The sequence below is a fragment of the Eptesicus fuscus genome, chromosome 19 (genome assembly GCF_027574615.1).
Source record: "Eptesicus fuscus isolate TK198812 chromosome 19, DD_ASM_mEF_20220401, whole genome shotgun sequence".
Taxonomy (NCBI): domain Eukaryota; kingdom Metazoa; phylum Chordata; class Mammalia; order Chiroptera; family Vespertilionidae; genus Eptesicus; species Eptesicus fuscus.
This window is the reverse complement of record NC_072491.1, coordinates 33,082,763-33,096,336: the sequence shown is the minus strand read 5'-3', so window position 1 is coordinate 33,096,336 and position 13,574 is coordinate 33,082,763. Positions and strand designations below refer to the sequence as shown.

General features: G+C 41.0%; 1 protein-coding gene across 1 annotated transcript in view; it reads right to left on the bottom strand.

Annotated features, from left to right (window-relative positions):
- CLVS1 (clavesin 1) overlaps positions 1-13,574 on the bottom strand; it is a 123,393-nt gene that overhangs the window by 61,845 nt on the left and 47,974 nt on the right. Inside the window, exon 2 of the mRNA XM_008143307.3 lies at positions 11,533-11,707. Coding sequence (XP_008141529.2) covers positions 11,533-11,707 — 175 coding nt within the window. The remainder of the gene's footprint in view (positions 1-11,532; positions 11,708-13,574) is intronic.

Here is a 13,574-nt window from a genome sequence, read left to right as displayed (position 1 = left end):
AAAGTGAAAAGAGCAGATGTCTAGGTTAAAATATTTATTTCTGAGTAGGGTTGTGAGTAATTTTCATATCTAATATTTATTTATCAGTATTACCAGAATTAATTTTTCTATACTGAACCCCCAAGAGTGGGGTTTAGGGAATAGAAATTGAGGTTAGAGAATGTTACAGGTTTCAATAGCTAGGGGTGCTTAGAGCTTCTACTGCTCTTCCATGTCAGGAAATCTGAAAGACTAGCCTTTAAAGGGCTCTGTCTTGGCAATGTGGAATCTCTTTCCATGATTTAATAAAACATCTGTAGAACTCTCAAATAATTAATAATTTCTGGGATTCCTAAGTTATACAGGTGACTAAGAATTTGTCTCCTATGCTGTAAAATTTTCTATATCACAGTATAACTATTTTTCGATGAAACTCTACTATACTGCCTACTGAATGTGACTGAGACTCTTCCACATAGCTCAGGGTCCCAGCTATGCACATCATAGCTGGCTCGTTGGTAAGTGATGCTCTCAGAGTGTTGGTACAGTCACCTCTATGCTAATTGGACTCCATCATGGTACTTCCTAGTTTCAGGGGTATAAGTTATCTTATATTGTTTCCTCCCTTTCCAACAGCCATTATGTCTTCATGTAGTTTATATGCGAAGGTGGGTTAGCCCCTCCCTGCACCTAATTCTCCTTACAGACTTTTAATATGTGGTGAGCTTGGAAACTACCTGATTAAATCAACACAAATTATGTGTCAAATGAGAATAAATGGGCTCTCAGGGAAAGTTGGAGGGGTTCTCTTAAGAATAAAGTATATAAGCTTAATGCAGCAATTTTGTCACACTTAATTGATGCCACATGTTCTATATTCTAGGCAATAAAATTGGGAGATAATTAAATTCCACAAAGACAATGTACTATTGCATTTCCTAACTTCAATATTTCCCAATAATAATTGTATTTAATAAATGCCAAATATAGACATTAATTGTTTTAGGACCTTGAACAAGTAGTATACCAGGTGTTATACCACAAAAAATGATTGACTCAGTAACAGCTGAACAGGGGGGAAAGTCACCTCATTTTCTTTCATAAATCCAACTGTACTCTGGCAAAACCAATTGGTGTGTCAAGTCAGGATAGTAGCTACCTTTGGGAGTCAGTTTCTGGGAGGGGGAAAGAGAGGCCTCTGGGTAAACTGTAGTGTTCTTTCTCTTGATCTGAGTTTGGTTACCTAAATGCTTTTACTTTCTGAAAATTCACTTGGCTGCACACTTACGATTTGGGTCATTCTCTGAATAGATATCACACTTCAGTAAAAAGGTTCTTATGTTAAAATTAGGTCCTTCTAAATATAAAAATAAGAAACCACACTTTGAAATTTTTTTCTTTGGACTAAAAGAGGTTAACAATTCTTATTGGTTTCTTAGCAACAAATGCTTTCCTTTGGTGAAAAGACTATTTTATCACCTATTTATTCTCACAAAGTCCACCTTCTCTCTTGGTGAGACACAACAAAAAGTTTTGGGTCCTTAGTTGGCCTCCGAGGCAAGTGAAACCTCATTCGGAATGTTTCATGATCATTTCAGTCTTTTTCATGTTTTTGTTTTGAACTGATGATTTGTCACCTGCTCTGCTTGTTAACACTTCTGTTGGGAGGATCAAATAAGACACGATATGCCCGGCTGGCGTGACTCAGCGGTTGAGCGTTGACCTATGAACCAGGAGGTCACAGTTCAATTCCCAGTCAAGGCACATGCCCAGGCTGTTGGCTTGATCCCCAGTAGGGTGCATGTAGGAGGCAGCCTATTGATGTTTCTCTCCCCCTCCCTTTCTCCACCTCTAAAAATCTTAAAAAAAAAAAAAAAAAAAAAGACTGCTCTTTCGTGGTGGTGTGAAGGCTCTTAATATATTCCTCCACTGGAAATCTTGTCTGATGGAGAAGTAAGATAAAATACTTCTTCCACTACCATCTTGTTCTCTCTCCTCCAGTTTCCTTTATCCTCCCACCCGCTGTGGTCTGTGGAACATATTTCTTGGCAATGTCCCTTTCCCCACCTCCTTCTGCAAACTAGAGTTCTCTAGATGCCATCCCCATTGAGACAATGCAACAGTTTCTCTCCTTGAAGCCCCGACTTGCTAGTTTCGGTCAGGAGACCAGCTTCTGATTCTTCTTATACCCCCTACTTCAATGCCTCCCTTTCTGTTTTGTGGGCTTCTCTTCGTCTAACTTGTTCATTTATGTTGCTCTTTACTTGGGTTTTTTTCACACTCATTCTTCCTCACTCCACATTTTTCTCTTTGCCTGTGACTTCAATTACCATCAACTCAATAAATCCACATTAGACCTCTGTCCTTAGCTCAGACTTAATGTAAACAACTAAAATACACAACAGAATCTTAAACTCACCATGTCCAACACTCACAATGTTCATTATCTCCCCATACCTGCCTGCTCCCCACTGTACCATCTCATAGGTTGGCACCAACACTCACCCTCACCCCAGCTGCCCACCTTAGCTTCTTCCTTGACTCCTCCTTCATCACTTCCCTCTCCCAAGTGTCCAAGCACCAAGTAATGCCTTATTTTCCTGCCTATATAGTTATTGAATCCCTCTATCACTCCTAGTTTAGACTCATTATTTATTTTTTTAAATTTATCTTTATTGTTGAAAGTATTAGAGATGTCCCCCTCTTCTCCCCCCCAATTAACTCCCTCCACCCAATACCCTCCCTGCCCAAGCCTTCACCACACTATTGCCTGTGTCCTTGGGTAATGCATATATGCATGTAAGTTCTTTACTTGAATTATTGCAGTTGTCTTTTAATTGGCTCCCCTGCCTTTGAGTTTTCCCTACTCACACTCACCAAATTAATCCCACGTGAAACATAAATCTGTGTTGCCATTCTGCCTCAATATGTTCAGTGGCTTTCAATGTCTGCAGGAAAAGACCATGCTCCTTACCATGACACAGGGACACACCAGCTCCTTACCTGCACAAATCTGCTAAGGATCAGGTGTGACCTTGCCCAGGATGCCATTCCTAACAATTCTTGCCTAAATTGGGATTTTATGAACCTGATGCCTCTCTCTCTTTTTGCATGGGGTACCTCATTCTCATCATAGGTCTGCCTCTGCTCTTGACCGTGACCGCTTGAGAACAGGGGCTGCATCTGTTTACGTTTGTGACCAACTCAAAGGAAAAGCTTAGGAACTGTTACTTGAATGGATGAACCAACGCATTGGCTAGGTCTATAATGCACGGGAGTCCAGGGAAACTATTTATCAAAAGTATGCTGGAGATAGACCTACTTAATTGGAACTGTTTTAAATGGGCCATACTGTCTGCCATCAGGATCACCGGAGTGTCATTAGCTCTAATTAGTTTCCTGAGTTTAATTGATACTTAACAATGTAGAGCATTAAAGGAGAGATTTTATTCCTCTACTATTTTCATAATAACATACTGCATGATTGCAAATTCAGAATTACAGCTTTGTGGCTTGAGAAGGTAAAAAATAGTTTGTCTAGAGGGAAAGTGTTCTTCAAGTATACTTTGAAAATATAAATTAAGAATCTCCTTGGCAAAATACAAATACATTTTTTTCTTTTCATCTGTTCCTATTTAATATTCTTTAATACATGAAAATTTAAGGATCAATAAAAGCACTGCAAATGTTACTGCTAAAAAGAGTCCTACAAGATGAAAATGGTGAATTTGGGCCCCATTAATCACCCAACTGCAAAGGTGTTGGAGGTAGACTATTGGGTGATAATTAGAACGATCACACCCCATGAAATAGAAAGAAAGGGCACCTCTAGTGCCACCGCATGGGCAGGTGACACCAATCCACACACAAGTCATTAACTAAGAAGTGTGGGGAGAGAGTGCTCCCTTCTTCAAGGCCAGTGAATAGACAGCAAGGTCTAATTTTCAAGGATCCAAACCTGCAGAACTGGGGCACTGGAGAGCAATTTCACTTAAGTCTGTGCATTAGAGCCACAGGAGCCCATGGATACGTGCTGGCCTTTTCATTCTTTCACTAACACTCTGTCAGTCAGTGAGCACTGACTATGGATCAGGCAGTTTTCATGTACTATTTAATTTTCACCACAAACCTCTGAGGCAGTACTGTTATGACACCACAAATTTACAGATGACAAAACTGAAGCCTAGAGAAGTAAATGACTTGCTGAGGACTCTAATTGGCAGAACCAGGATTGAATCACAAATATTTGGACTCTGCTGCCACCCACGCCAGAGTGTGGTTGTACCAGCAGAACCAAGCAGCACCTGGGAACATTTTTGAAGGGTAAACTCATGGCCTCTGGTCCAGATCTACAGAATCAGCAATTCTGGGGTGTGGGTTGTAACCAGCCCTCCAGAGGACTCGGATGCACTTGAGGTGGTGGTCCATCACGTTATAATGTAACAGTATCTGTTAGAGCCGTGCTTCTCCAACTTCAGCGTGCATACAAATTACTTGGGGAGCTTGAAATGTGGGTCCTCTGATTCAGTAGGTCTGGAGTAGGCCCTGCCAATCTGCATTTCTAACCAGCTCCTGGTGATGCTGACATTGCTGGTTTGTGGACTACTCTAAGCCTAATAAAATTCTGGAATGTAAATTTCAGGAAGCCAGGTTGGCTTTGTTCTCTGCTGTAATCCTGTTCAGAAGAATCCCTGACCCACATTTTATGTTGAGTGAATGAATACACTGGGAGTCAGTATGTCTGCCTGTCTGAGTTATGGACTGTTGATTTGGTGTGAATGTACTACTAACTTGACAGACATCTGCCCAGCCTGCCTTTTCAAATGTCTAATCACTCTATCCATTTATACTCAGGAACTGTCATGCTGCCCACCGACTTACAGACTTTCCACTGTTCTAATCTTTTGAGTGAATATGTCACTTGGAATTTCCCAAGGGCGAGTGAACATATCATATGTTTTGGGAAAAGGTTGAAAAATTAGGATATAGGAAGGAGGCTAGAGAGAATAGACAGGGTCTAAATGGATGTGATAAAAAGGGACACTTGGAAGATGGATGGTTCACAGTTAGCTGAGCCTCTGAACATTGCTCCCAACCTCCTCCAACCCCTGGGTTAAGAGTTGGAAAAGCAATGGACTGCCCTTTCCACCAGCCTGGCTCAAAGCCGTTGAATCAAAGTTGATATAAATATTATAAAACTATATTTGACAACAACAAAAACAGTCATACAGTCAACCTTGAAGGAAGACAATGAGTTGATAAAGTGATTGGCCAGAGAAAATAACATGAGCGCAGAAATGAGGGGGGAAATCACTGCTTAGATCTCCTCTGGTGAGTGAAAAGCAAGTTTCTCTACACCCTTAACAAATGTCTTGGCCCTAAAAGGAGCACAATATTTTGTAAAAAACTTACAGGGTACAAGGCTATACCTCTTCTTAAGTAAACCATTTCAGCACAGCAAGCTCTGTAAGAATGTATCTGGGCTGGCTGAACACTGATAAATGCTGTGTGTTGGTTGTAATGGTTAGGCTGCAATGATTTACACGAAATAATTCCCAAAATTGATTTTGGAAACATTACAAAACTCAAGAGCAAGACTTTGTTGTGTTGCTCATTCTGCCAGAATTCCCCAGCAGAATTGAGACTAATGCTGTGCTGTATTAAATTGGTGGCATAAATATTACTTTGAGTTTGATTAAAATTTAACAAGTTGTAATGAAGAGATACAACAGCTCTTTTAGGCATTATTGACCACATTTAAGAGATCAAATGGCAGAGGAAGAGAAAATGACTTCTAGGCATTCTCAAAATTCATTTTTAACTAGAATTCTTTGAACTAATATTCATAGAATATTCATGTAACTGGGGCAACTTAATATTCTAAACAATGACATTTCCTCAAAGCATTTCTCTGAAAGAAGGAATATTAGAATTTCATGATGAGCTGTGCTGGTATCTTTTGATATAAAAATCTGATGATCCACTAAGGAGCAGTCTTCTGTATGATTGCTCTTATATCTCATTCATTCAGCCTGTGAAGCGCATAACCAAAGTCCTATGTACATCCTTTTTTTTTTTTATAATTGTTGTCAGAGGCAGTATAATTGCCTATTAAAAATTTAAGATGATATTTTGAGCAGTTTTAGGTTCATAGCAAAATTGAGGGGAAGGTACAGAGTTTTCCCATAAATCCCCTTTTCCCACACATGTATTGCTTCCCTCATTAGCAACATCCCCCACCAGAGGGGTACATTTGTTACAACTGATGAACCTGCATTGACACATCATCATCACCCAAAAGCCATCATTTACATTAAGGTTCACTCTTGATGTTGTACATTCTATGGGTTTAGGCAAATGTATAATGACATACATCTATCATTGCTGTATCATACATCCTCTGAGCTGCACCTATTCATCCCTCCTTGCCCCACCCTCAGTCCCTGGCAACCACTCATCTTTTTATTGTCTCTGCAGTTTTGCCTTTTCTAAATGTTACCTAGCTGGAATTATACACAACATAGTCTTTTCAGATTGGCTTCTTTCACTTAGTAATTTGCATTTAAGATTCCTCTATGTCTTTGCATGGTTTGATAGCGCCTTTCTTCTCAGAGCTGAGTAATATTCCATTGCCTGGATGCACCATAGTTTATCTATTCACCTACTGAAAGATACTTTGGCTGCTTCAAACTTTGGGCAATTATAAACAAAACTGCTATGAACATTCAGGTGCACATGAATTTTCAGCTCTTCTCGGTAAATACCAAGGAGCAAGATTGCAGAATCTGTTTTCTAAGATGCTGCCAAACTGACTTTCAAAGTTGCTGTACCATTTTGCATTCTCACCAGCAGTAAATGTGAGTTCCTGTTGCTCTACATCCTTGCCAGGATTTGGGATTGTCAGTGTTCCAGATGTTGGGCATTCAGGTGGGTAGTAATATTTCATTGTTTTAATTTGCATTCCCCTGATGACACATAATGAGAAGTATCATCTTGTATCCTTAGGTGCCATCTTTGGCAAGGCATCTGTTCAAGTCAATTTTAAAAATTTGATTATTTGTTTTTTTACTGTTGACTTTTTAAGAGATCTTTGTATATTTTGGATAATAGTCCTTTATTAGATGTGTCTTTTGCAAATATTTTCTCCCAGCCAGTGGCTTTTTTACTCATTCTCTTGACATTGTCTTTTGCAGAGCAGAGATTTTTAATTTTAATGAAGTCCAGCTTATCAATTATTTCTTTCATGGATTCTGCCTTTGGTATTGTATCTAAAAAGTCATCATCATGCCCAAGGTCACATAGGTTTTCTACTATGTTATCTTCTAACAGTCTTATAGTTTTGCATTTTACATTTAGGTCTGTGATCCATTTTGAGTTAATTTTTGTGAAGGGCGTAAGGTCTGTGTCTAGATCCATTGTTCCAGCACCATTTGTTGAAAATACTATCTTTGCTCCATTGTATTGCTTTTGCTCCTTTATCAAAGGTCAATTGAATACATGTAATTGCCTTGTGAAGCACAGTAAAACAACTGGTAGACCTAAATAGAAGACTGTCAACAACCTGCTATCCCAGTGCCCATCAGCTCTATATTACCTAGTATCACCTTCACTTTGGGGTATATTGTTTGTAGCCAAGAAAAGAAAATCAAACATCCCGATTCTTTACATTACAAAGATATCCCAAATATCTATTACTTATTACAGTAAATATTCCATATACAGTCAGACCTCCTTCAGAATTGAGGATGTATTCCCTGGAGGCTAGGGGTGCTGCCAGGAGAAAGTTCTTAGATAACAGTGCCCTCTGGAGACTCAAGCTGAAGAGAGCCACATCACCCAAGCTCACAACCACTTCCCAGGGCAGCCTGTACACAATGACTGAACAATGTGGCAATATAAGGCCCAGTCCCTGGGTCCCAATGAGGGACAACTCGGAAGGATCATCTCAGCTTCAGAATGCCTGAGGCTTTCAATGGAAATGCCTGAACCTCAGCTTAACTTCTCCTGCTGCCAAACATTCTTCCATGGCTTCTTTTCTACAAATGTTGACCCCAAGAGCACTCCCTAATAAATTTCCTGAATGTTGATCTCTGTGGCAGAATCTACATCCTGGAGAACCCAACCTACGACAATTAGTAACTGAATGTCTCATGGAACGACTATCTTATCGAGAACTAAGAATGGAGGTAACAGGGCTAAAACTAGGAGTTCTGGAACTAGGTTGTAATGCAGGGTGCAAGAATGATTTTTAAAAAATGACTCTAACGTATCACTGTCGGAACAGTGGTTCCCCACCCCCTACTCTCTGCAGGAAGGATTGTATTAATTATTGGAGAAGGGGCTGTCATATTATAGGGTCCCCAAATTCTTCAAGAGTTGAGCAGCAGGTAATCCTAAACAACTCTGATAAACAGCCGAAACCCCAACCAGATCGCCTAGCCCCAAAGTGATCTGGTTAGTTCTCCTAACAAGGCTACTTACATCTACCCTACAAATGCAGGACAGCAGAGAGAGCAAGCTTGCTACACTGGAACATAGGATCTGCCTGCCCCACAATCTCCCGTGTGTCTAGCAGACACCCTGACCTCCTCTGGTCCTTCTGAGGATGCAAAGGAGGAAGGAAGAGCGGTGGCTTCTCCTCTCCCACGGACACTGGCTTTATACAGCTTTCCCTTTCTCCACCTGCCTATGCCTTCACCCATGCCGGTGGTGAGAAACATATCTTGAATCTTCATGGCTGACACATGGAGGCCTGGATGGGACTCTCCTGTACAACCGATAGTGTGACCAAAGGCATAGATTTTGCTTAGTACCAGTTATGACTTGTTTGAGATGTCAAAAGGGGTTGATGGCTACACTAGGGATGAAAATTATCCCTGCCGTGGAGAAAGTTCACTGAGCGAGCCAGTGGATGGAGTGACCATGATGTCTGATGAATGTCCCAAAAGCCCAAGAGAAGATAGTCTGGTGTGAGAAGTTGTCAGTGGCTGAGCAGAGCTGACTACTCACAGCAGTGACCCAGAGGGCTTCTTCACAGTTGCCAAGACAACAAGCTAAATGTTACAGGGAGTTGCATCCTCATTGGAGGAACGGTGCCTAGGTCAGCACCCCCTGTGACCACTAGCTATTTCTCCTGGCAGGAGGGACTGAATCTCCTAAGTGTCCCCAGGTCTTCAGGGCTTGGGCAGGCAGAGTTCACAGAAAAAGCTGCATCCCCCATCCAGACAGCCTGACTCCAGGATGGCCTGGTCTTTTCCACAGTCGAGGTGAATGGACCTGTCTTTATAAAAGGGAATAAAGGGGCCACGCAAGGCCATGCTCTGTGAGATGCTGGAAGTGTACCCATTTTATTCGCTGTGACCCTGGCCTCATCCATCTCCCCTTCTTCCAGTAGAGGCTACTCCCTAACTAGAGCTATAGGACATTGCAGAGTTCATCCCAGATCCTGCTACATGGTAAGTGAAGGCTCAGACAGCACCTACCTTGCCCCACAAAAGGTCATCTAGCATTTCTTGTGAAAATAATTTATAAGCTTAGGTACATGCACTAACTCAGTAAGCCCCACATCAGCCTAGTGAATTTGGCAAGGGACATATTATATAATCCACACATTTTTCAGAAAGGAAAACTAGAACACAAGGTTGGAGAAAGGACATTTTCCTTCTTGATTTCTGAAAAAAATGTTACAAATACAGAGAACTTGAATCACAGCTACTTATACATGTAACAAATTAAATGAAGCTTGTACTACAACTACCACAGAAAATCCTGGAAATAGGGTCAGCATAATTATAGGGCATGAAATAAACCTTGCAGCTTACTTTAAAACTCCCTTTGGTAAAAGCTTTAAGGGAGAGAGAGGTCACATGTTCAGAAGCTTAGATGAGAGGAGGTGGGAGAGCAGGAGTTAGAGTGAAGAGAAAGTGATTGATAGTAGAGACATATGAGACAGTGCCTGGGAGTTTAAGGGAAGGCAGGGGCTCCATGTAGTCCAGAAATGCAAAAGCAACTTTTAAAATGTGCTTCTAATACACTGCATGACGTGGCCACCCAGGACAACTGCGACTCCTGGGAGCGTGGGGAGTTGCCCCTCCTCTTCCAAAATGCCTGCTCCACCTCCCTTCCTCATGGAGTAGGAAACCATTCAATCAAATAAGGTCCACTCAATAGACACATGTTAATCAGAGGCCCACTAGGTATATACTGGGGGTCCAATAGGTATAGCACCAGCTTAGGAAACAGACCCACTTATTACTCCTCACACTAGAGTAGGATGGGTGATTGAAATGGGATTTTTAGTCTTAAATTTAAAAAAAAAATTATTAATTCATTTTCCTTTCATTGGTTGAAACTTGCACCATCTGCATGTTCAGGATTCAGTTGGAGACTTAGGTGCATAACATTTCATTCCTAGAAGTAAAACCAAAGCACCTAGAGAAACTGGAGTAATTATTGAATTTTTAAAAAATTGAATTTATTGGCATTGGTTCGTAAAACCACGCAGGTTTCAAGTGTACAACTCAACAAAACATCATCTGCACACGGCATCGCGCACCCATTGCCCAAAGCAACGTCTCTTTCCATCCCCATTTATGGCCCTTTTACGCACCTCCCCCTCCCCCCCACCCTCTTTCCCTGTGGCTATCACCACACTGCTGTGTGTCTCTCTGCGTCATCTAGTCCCGCACTATGAAGTGCATGAGTAATGGCTGCTTTATCTGAGAATTAGCAAACAGTGCACTGTCTACATAGCTGCATATAACTGCTGCTCATTGGGAAGGAGGATCGGCCCGCTGAGTCAAGCTTACCACAGAATTAAGAAGGGACAAGAGTTTTATTTGTGCTGACTCGGAATCTCCCTGAACTGTACCTTGATTTTTGAACTGCAATAATGTGTCACCAAGAAGCTAAGCAGCATGGCCTCTCTGAGTGTGGTAACACTTTTCATAGACTCACTGGTCCTTAAAAGTAGAAGGGAGCCCAGAGACTGCCTGCCCTAGCCTTCACACGGCACAGAAAACCCTTCCCCGAAGGCCTGCCGAGTCCGCACACACAGGAGGTAGAGTTTCACGGCTTCCCCTGTTTGCACTGAAGGGATCTACTTTAGTACAAACCCTGCCGCACATTGCATCCTAAGAAGAGGGCATCCACAGGGGGTCTTTCTGGGTACAAAGCTACTTCTAGAAACCCTGGAAAGCTCCCAAGCCACCTCTATATAGGACATGCTCATAAAGCAGATATTTTCTAGCTTTAATTTTTGTAAACTCTCAGGTGAATTAGGCTAAATATCCCTGAGCTTTATTCATAATTGCTACAGTAGGTAATTTGTGCCTGTGGTAACAGTAATTTAGAGTTATTAATGAAAATGAAGTCTAATTTAAAAAAACAAAACAAACCCCAAACATGTAAATTCGGGCCGAGGTAAAAGCACAGAATATCATGGGTGAATTCTGTTTTCTTTTTCCGCTCGAAAAGACAAATATTACTTGGATTGCAATAAGAAAACAGTACATTGTCACACACAGTCTCATGGTGTCCCTTCATTGCACATACCTGCAGCCCTTCGATGGCCAGTCTGAGAATGGAAGGTGTCAGCTTGGAGGCTTGTTTGAAGGAAAAATTGCTCCAGTCTATGATTAAAAGGAACCCGTTGATCTGAAGCTCCGGATCTTCAATGAGGACTTCCAGGGACAGCAGGATGGCCCGCAGGATGTCTGTGAAGGAGTTCCTGCAGCGAGAGCAGAGATGAGAGGCTGTGCGTGAATATGAGCAGGTGATCGCACTTCACTGGTGGCCCACGGGCCTCCTCACTCCACTGCTTCCTGAGCCCCGCCTGCAGGGTAACATCGGTGTTTTGTACCCCAAGTGACCAAAAACGCATTTGCTAAACTTCCCAGGAAAAGGCTCCAAGACTCACAGGCAGGAAGCTTCCCTGTGATCTGACTGCACCAGTACCCCAAACTTAAAGAGGCGTCACTCTTTTGGTCTCCAGGGGTCTCTATACTCTGCCTCCCACCACAGCCCTGATTGTCTTTCACTGAAATGCATCCCTTACTCCTCTCTTCCCACACACAGCTCTAATCTCTTCCAGGGCAGGTACGGGGGCCATAATCATAGTTGTGTCCCAGTACCTGGCTACTCAATGAGTCACTGTGGAACAAAAGAAGTGAGACCTTAATCAGAGGTGCTTATTTTGATTAAACCTCTTATTCCTTTTGTTTGTTTATAAAATCTTGCTGAAAGTGTAAAAACAGCCATATAGTTGATGCTATTTTTTTAGATGTAATTCATGGGGGGAGAAAAATAAATAGTGAAGAATAGCTTATTTTCATTGACAGAGAGTGATTCGGGAAGGAAATGGCTTTGAGTCCGTGGGTAACTATGACAACAGGCAGACCTGAATACAAAGGAGAGTGACAGTTCTCCAGTGTTGTATGTGGTCCTTCACATCGTATATTCCCATTCACTAGTTGATTTTATCTTAATCTTCAGACATGAAGAAATGATGGCATATTCACTCTTCTACTCCCAACACATTATTGGAACTACAAACTTAAGATCTTAGAGGATTCAGCAACTTTTTTTTTTTTTTGTAAGTAGGAAAATATAACCTCGGAGGGCAAAACACGTTACTTCCTTTGGGCTATCATTAAAACCAGAAACCATATCCTTTTGTGATATCAGTGTGAAATGATCAGATTCTTGAGCATTCAAATCTGGTTTGAATTCTAACCAAGTCTAGTGATTCCAGATTTCAAAACAGGAAATCCATGATTGAGCAGTAAACTAGTAAAAACTTACTGAATGCTTATTATAAGCTCAGCATTATCTTTCATACTTGAACCCATAAAATAGTATGTTATATGTCTACTTCCAAAGAGCCCTTAATTTAGTTGGGATGGGATAGATTAGCAAGATAATTTGATCAATACAATTTGAGTAGTCAGGGAAGAGTTTATGGAGGGATGAAGGTTTGGGATAAGTCTTGGAAGATAGATAGGATTTTGATAGATTATTGGGAGGGGGGAAAACATTTTAGGAGAGACACAAGTAAAAAAAATAAAGATATCAGCTCATTCTGTTCCTGCACAGTTCTTTTTACTAAAAATCTATTCAGTATATCAAGCTGACATTTTCTTCCCTTAAACTCACCCATTGGGTGTGGTTCTGCTAAAAAGATAAAAAACCTCAGGTCTTTCATACCACACACTTTCAATGATCTAAATGTAGTGGTCATGATACCCCATATTATCTCTAGACTAAAGAAATTATTAATAACTTTAACCATTTCTCATAGGAAATGGTTTTAATACTCTTCTCATCATTTTTGTTTTCTTTCATTTGTATTCTCTTTTAAGCTTTAGAGATGTCAAATTCCTATTAATGTAGGATAAAGTTTTCATGAGGGCTTTGGTTTTTGTTTTGAATTCATATCAAACATGATCTAAAGACCCAACTCTTTTTTAGAGATACGGTTTTATATTGGAAAGAAACATTGACTTAACAGGAGCATGGGACCAAAGAGTATGAGTTGAAGCAATTCCAAATGGAATAAGGAAATGGCCAGTGGTAAACTAGAAATGATCATTAGGGAA